The sequence below is a fragment of the Ipomoea triloba genome, chromosome 8, assembly GCF_003576645.1.
Source record: "Ipomoea triloba cultivar NCNSP0323 chromosome 8, ASM357664v1".
Lineage (NCBI taxonomy): Eukaryota > Viridiplantae > Streptophyta > Magnoliopsida > Solanales > Convolvulaceae > Ipomoea > Ipomoea triloba.
Window position 1 is genome coordinate 12,711,522 of NC_044923.1, and position 7,187 is coordinate 12,718,708.

A 7,187-nucleotide genomic window follows, 5' to 3' on the forward strand; every position below is an offset into this window, starting at 1 on the left:
ATTGGATTGAAATGATACTTTAGTTGTGTTGAAATGAAACTGCAGTATGTATAAAATGAAACTGAATAACATGTCTCATATATTGAGTGTATATTGTCAAATAAAATTGTAGTTGAATTGAAATGATACTTTAGTTTTGTTGAAATGAAACTACAGTATATATAAAAAGAATGAATAACATGTCTCACATATTGAGTGTATATTGTCAAATGGAACTGCAGTTATATCAAAATGATACTTTAGTTGTGATGTAACGAAACTTTAGTTTGTATCAAATGAAACTGAATAATAGTTTCACATATTTGAGTGTATATTGTCCAATGAAACCGTAGTTGAATTAGAATTATAATTTAGTAGTGTTGTAATAAGACTATAGTGTATATAAAATGAAATTCAATAACAAGTCTCATTGTAATAAGACTACTGTATCTATATTATCAAATGAAACTGTAGTTGAAAGAAAATGAAACTTTAGTTCTGCTGAAATGAAATTGAATATGTTATACAAACAAAACTAATTATACGGAACATGTGTCGTTTCTTTTCATTAAAAGAAACGACACTGTTTTGGAACATGGTCCACAGTAAAATTTGCCCCGCTTGGATAGCTAGGCCAAGACTTTCTCAATAAAATAGACAACCCGGGGTCCCATGTCCTCATCAATAATAATAATAATAATAATAATAATAAGAATAATACACTTTAATATTGGTATTAATTAGAGTTACAAAACGAGTTTCATCCAAAATACACTTTCGAGTAAAGTTGTCAAAATAATTAAGCCTGCGAGACGGGTCCCGTCAAAGCCCGCCAATAATATGAGCCTAAGGGAGGCTGACCCATCCCACCCCACCATAGGTCTACGCGGTTAGGCACAGCCCACTAAAATCTTAAAAAAATTTATAATTTGTAAAAAAAATATGTAAATACTAAAAACCATTTTAGATAGTCTAAACTTTAGAGTTTAAATAAAGATAGTCTAAAGATAAGGAAATTGGAAGATTACCTTAGGATTTTTGTTTTGTAAATTTGTAACATTTATTTATTTTATTAATTTAGTACTTTGGCAGGTTTGGAAGGTCCGCAGCATGCGAGTTAGGCGGGGTTAAAAAGTTGCCAATAAAAAGGGGACTAAAATCTCAAAGTCCACCCCACTATTTTGATAGGACAAGACAAGCTAATTCGACAGGTTAAACCAATCTTAATATATAGCTCTACTTTCGAGTAGGACTTTCTAATAAATCAATGTTTATTTAAGTATTTTTTAAAATTTATTACTTTGGATTATAACCAATAAAGAAAGTATAGAATATATACTATCTTATAATAGAATCAATAATACAATAAAAGAAAAAAGAAGAAAGATAATGAGTATGAGAGACAAAGATAGGGCAAATTATTGTGTGAACCATGGTCCACATAACTGTGTGGACCATGAATGCAATATACATTTTTAATATATTAAAAGTAAATTATTTGTATATTGAATGTACATTATTTAATAATATATAAAAAATTATGTACTTACAATAATGTACTTTATATATATAAATAATATATCTTTTATATAAAAAATATACTCTCTCCGTCCCTAAATGGATCTCATTTATTTTTTGCACGCTTTTTAAGAAATTAAAATAAGGGGGCGTTTGGTTCAAGTTATATAAGATAACTAAGGTTATATTTGTTTGGTAATATAAGATTCCCATGTTTGGTTCAGGTTATGTAAGATTCCCAGGGAATGTAACATAACCTCCCGATGAAGTTTTTAGCTATTGGAAGGGAATGTGAGATACACCTCGATTTCTTAGGTAATCTCACATTCCCTTATCTTATTCCTAATATTGAGTTTTTGAATTTTAATCAATTTATCTTATTTTCGTTGTCTTATTTACCTACTTCAATTTTAAACCAAACACAGAAATCTAACATTCCCAATTATCTAACATTCCCAGCAATCTAACAATCCTTAAGGTAATCTAACATTCCGTGAATCAAACGCCCCCTAAAGGTAATGTGTTTTCCAATTATACTCTTCACTTTTTTACTTTTAGAAATAAAAACAATAAAGAATGCAAAAGTCATAAGAGTAAATTGGGAAAAGTAAAATGACGGTGATGTTCAATTTTAGAGAGATGACAACATTTTGGGACAAGCTAAAAAGGAAAGTAAGACAGACAAAATGAGACAGAGGGAATACTTTTTATTTATTATTCACGCAAATTTGTGGAGTATTATCTATGAAATAATTATTGCAGAGATAGCACCATCATCTCGTTTATTTTACCGAAATTGATTCGGTCAAGGACAAGGTCGTCAATTAATCATACCCACGGGGGCACTTCAGTCCTCAGGACGGCCGATCACACCTCACTACAATACTACATCATTCTAATTTCTAAGAGACTGCACTACGACAGGAGCCGCGCAACGGACAAGACGGCCTCTCTCCCACATACACTCTCTCGCTCTTTCTCTCTCTCTCTCCCTCCAAATGCTGCCAAGAGATCGAGCGTGAAGCGCATTTCCGACAGTTGTAAGGAGCAATGAGCCCTGCCGCAGCGCGAAGCCAAGGGAACTGTATTGCCATCCGGACAGTTTCTACTACGTCCTCCATTTCTCGATGCTCTCTCCCTCCTTCCGGCAACGGTACTCTCTATGTTCCCAATATGTATACGAATGCGTGCGGTTTTTTTTTTTTCCCTGTTTATATCGTATAGAATAAAACTAGAATATGTTTATATGCTCTATGCATGTATGTAACTGTGTATGGAATGCTAGCATATAAATTTGAATAATTGCGATCTATATTGTGATTCGATTCGATGCTCGCTTCAGTGTCTGGTTACTTGTTTTTTTTTTTTTTAATGCCTGATCACATGATTAATGCACACTGAAACAGTGCTATTGAAGAATCAGAGTTCTCTCTTTTTTCGTCTTTTTTTCAATCTCAAATTCTCTAAAATGTTTCAATAGTCTGGTTAAGATTTTTTAGTATATTTATTTTCAGTTATATAGTGATTGAAGCCCCCTCTTGATTAAAAGAAAGAAAGAAAAAATGTCTCCATCTTGAGCACAGTGAGTAAATTTGCCAGAGAAGTTTGCTTGTCCCTCTCAATCGTGAATATGTGAAACTGGATGAGTTGCAGGAAAAATAATGAATACCTTGTGCGGTTTGATTGTAGATATTTACAAATTATACTTGCAAGATAAAATAAACATACTCTTGTGCTTTGGTGTTCCTTAGAATTAGTTCAAAAGGCAAATGCTCATCCACTAATGATAAATTCTCCGGTGGTTTGGAGTTCCTTAGATTTGGTTCAAAAGGCAGATGCTCATCCACTGATGATAAATTCTCCGGTGGTTTGGAGTTCCTTAGATTTGGTTGAAAAGGCAAATGCTGATCCACTGATGATAAATTCTCCGGTGGTTTGGAGTTCCTTAGATTTGGTTCAAAAGGAAAATGATCGTTGACTGATGATAAAATTCTTAATAGTCCTTGCAATTTGATTTTTTTCACCAATATTGGCATCAATGATTATTAGGGAAGTTGTGCCATGTGACATCTAGATTCATGAAATTTTCACTGAAACAAGATGCAGAAGGGGCAAAGGAGGCATACTTGTTTAATTACTCAATAGGGCTTTTCTAAGACTGGATTTCAGTTCACTCTTTTGCATTACATCACACAGCTTATTGAAATTGTTTTTGTTCATTCTTATCAATGCCAGAAAAGGTGATTTTACTTGTGATCAGTCATTCAGTTGTCACTTTACAAGTTATCAATCTGTAACATAAATAATGGGAGTTGTAGCATTCCTACTATTCCATGGTTGAACCAATGCCTTTTTTGTTGACAACTTACTGTAAACACTGGTGGAAATTTGACAAAAGAATTTGAATTTCTAAGTATTCAAGTGTAAATACTAACCAGATTGAACATTTGCTTTGCATCATTGCAGTAACTTTTGTTTTTTTGACTTGTCACAGCGACTTCTTTAGATTACTCATCTGTATCTTCTTTTGTTCCTCAACTTCTACTGGTAAAAATGATATTGCTTATGGCCCTTTTGAACTCACATGAAATTGATTTATTGAACGGAAGACAAATTAGTCATATATTTACATAATCACATTTAAATCCAATGTTTGACTGCAGATGATGCAATTAGTGGGACTCCTCTATGGATGGGTAAAGGACTCACTTGTGTTTGCTTCAAAGGAAAGGGAAACCACCAAAGAATCTGTATCAATTTGACACCTCAACAGGCAAGTGCATCAATTATCACCATTAGATTTAACAGATGAAAGAGGAATATCAGCAGTGAAACAGTGATTATCTCTGTAGATAATTAACGAAGAACATTCTGTGTGGCAAAGTTGGAAATAAAACCTGAGCTTCTTTTTTCTCCTTTGGGTCCTCTGGAGATGAGAATTCTACCCCTTTATCAGACAATGAGTTATATGTCTTCATATGATACTTGACATGCAGACTATTCTATACAGAATTAATTCTGGTGTCTTCTAAACTGTCTAGGAAGAGAGACTGAGAAGACTACAACATAGAATGAAGGTTTGTTTTGATGCTTCCAAGCAGGAACATCAGGTTTGATTCATCAAACAACTCCTTTGGATATTTTCGTATTACAGACTTGCCCACTTTCTGTGTTCATATGAAAAAATATAAAGAATCTTCGTGTAAAGGAGTTCATAGTGGAGAAAGAGAGACGAGAACTTTTTCTGGACTCTTTTCGTGGCTCACTTGAACAAAATTTTATTTCAACAGGAGGCTTTGAGAGCTCTATGGCATGCTACATATCCTGATCAGGAACTTCATGGTTTGATATCTGATCAGTGGAAAGAAATGGGATGGCAGGGAAGAGATCCATCCACAGACTTCAGGTTGCTTTTCAATTTGTGCAAATGCACCCATGCTCCAGATTTTGTCCATTGTCTTGCTAACCTGTGCTTCTTAAATGTTTTTAAGGGCCTGTTTCTGAAATGCATTCTTATTTACAGAAACATATAATTTTTAAAATTTTTAATTGTTATTATTATTATTATTATAAGCAGAGGAGCAGGGTTCATTTCTCTGGAGAACCTGCTGTTTTTTGCAAAAACATTTCCAGTAAGATTCTAACTGAGCTATAATATCAAATATCATCCATGATTTGCCATTTGCAATTTGCCAAGCCTTTTCTAATAACTGATACTTTTTCAAAAAATCATTTTCGAATCAATTCAAATTACCTTTTATTTTGTTTCCAGGCATCGTTTCAACGGCTGCTGAAGAAGCAAGGCGGAAAACGGTCTGCATGGGAGTATCCATTTGCTGTTGCTGGTGTAAATATTACATTCATGATCATGCAGATGCTTGACCTGGATGCAAGTAAGAGAAACACATGATTCTTATGAACATGAACTAGAATTTCAGTTCCCATTAAATTTGAGGAAAGTTTTCCTGCAGTCACCCTTTTTAATTCGAACCAAACCATTTGCAGCAAAACCCAGAACTTTTGTCAGAGGAGTATTTATTCAGATGCTATCAGGTAACTCCAATCGCATCCCTGTCTATGTTTAGTGTGTATTTACAAGTGTTATGATGTCTGGTAAGACTGAAACAAAGCAAAAAATAACAGTTGATTGAAAACTCTAAACTAATAAACTATTACTGCACTTTCAGATAATGAATGGGCATTCGATCTACTTTACTGCGTGGCATTCTTGGTTATGGACAAACAATGGCTGGAGAAAAACGCTACATACATGGAGTTTAATGTGAGCAACGAGCAACCCAACTCTTTCCTAACAAAAACCACACGCATTTTCATGGGAAAGGCAATTCATTTAGAGGGAAATTGTACTTTTTGTCCCTAAGTTATATGATAATGATAGGATTCGTCCCTACTTGTTAGTCGTGTTTACTTTTCGTCCCTAAACTATAATTAACATTGCAAATTTCGTCCCTTTTCTAACAAAACATTATAGACTATATTTGCAACATTAGCATAGCTTAAGGACGAAAAGTGAGCACAATTTGTTAGAAAAAGGATCAAATTTGCAATGTCTATTATAACTTAGGGGAGAGAAGTGAACAAAACCAACAAATAATAACGAGTTTTACAATTATCTTATATCTTAGGGACGAAAAGTCTTTTTTTTTTTTTTTTTCTAATTTAGATGTTTAGTCTGAGAAAATTGGCTTTCAATTCATGGGCTCCTGCCGGTTTGAATTGCTTTAATTTGTTTCCCGTACCTTTCATAGTTATCATTTCTTTTTCACTAACAAATGCATCAACATTATAGGATGTCTTGAGATCCACACAAACACAGCTGGAGAAGGAACTTTTGATGGATGATGTTTTAAGGATTGAAGACTTGCCTTCCTATACCCTTCTCTGCTAGTTGCTGCATTGAGAATCAGCTTTAACTTATAGGTAACTTTTAGATTTTCTTTTAGGGGGTGTTTGATTCAAATTATATAAGATAACTAAGGTTATATTTGTTTGGGAATATAAGATTCCCATATTTGGTTCAAGTTATGTAATTTTCCCAAGGAATGTAACATACCCTCCCGCATGAAGTTTTTAGCAATTGGAAGAGAATGTGGGATATTCATTTATCTTATTACTAATATTGAGTTTTTGACATTTTAATCAATTTATCTTATTTCCATTGTCTTATTTACATACTTTAGTTTTAAACCAAAAACAAGAGTCTAACATTCTCAATTATCTAACATTACCAGCAATCTAATATTTCCTAAGGTAATCTAACATTCTGTGAACCAAACGCCCTTAAGTCTTCCCTAGTTCTAGCAGTGGAGTAAATAACATCTTTGTTCCTTCTGGAAGCTCAAATCTGATTTTTTTTTTTTCTTTTTCGGGCCAAGTCCGCTTGCACTTCGACCTCTACAATTCCTTTCTGTTAACCATTTCCTTGTGGGTTAGAATCTTTTTCAGTCTCGTAATTTTTTTTAGAATATGTAAAGATTATGAGAGAACTGGATTCGTCATAGTTTGAAATGTATGCATGCACGCTCTTTTAACCTCTTGCTCTTGCATTAATATAATAAGATATTAACTGAAATATATAACCTGCTGTAGTTTAATTCTTCAGAGAACTGAAATTTTGTTACTTTTTTTTTTTTTTTTTTTTTTTTTTTTTTTTTTTTTTTTAAAAAAAA

At 33.3% G+C, this 7,187-nt stretch overlaps 1 protein-coding gene across 2 annotated transcripts; it reads left to right on the forward strand.

Annotated features, from left to right (window-relative positions):
* The first annotated feature begins 2,342 nt into the window (after positions 1-2,342).
* LOC116027812 (ELMO domain-containing protein A) lies at positions 2,343-6,661 on the forward strand. Of its 2 annotated transcripts, none has more exons than XM_031269569.1 (9): positions 2,343-2,650; positions 4,161-4,270; positions 4,539-4,607; positions 4,788-4,903; positions 5,072-5,129; positions 5,270-5,390; positions 5,503-5,550; positions 5,685-5,779; positions 6,308-6,661. In XM_031269569.1, exons 1-9 carry the CDS (start codon positions 2,548-2,550, stop codon positions 6,404-6,406), a joined length of 819 nt encoding a protein of 272 aa, XP_031125429.1. In that variant the 5' UTR covers positions 2,343-2,547; the 3' UTR covers positions 6,407-6,661. The 2 variants fall into 2 exon arrangements, with proteins under 2 accessions (XP_031125429.1, XP_031125430.1); XM_031269570.1 differs by having other exon boundaries at positions 5,075-5,129.
* Positions 6,662-7,187: the final 526 nt, after the last annotated feature.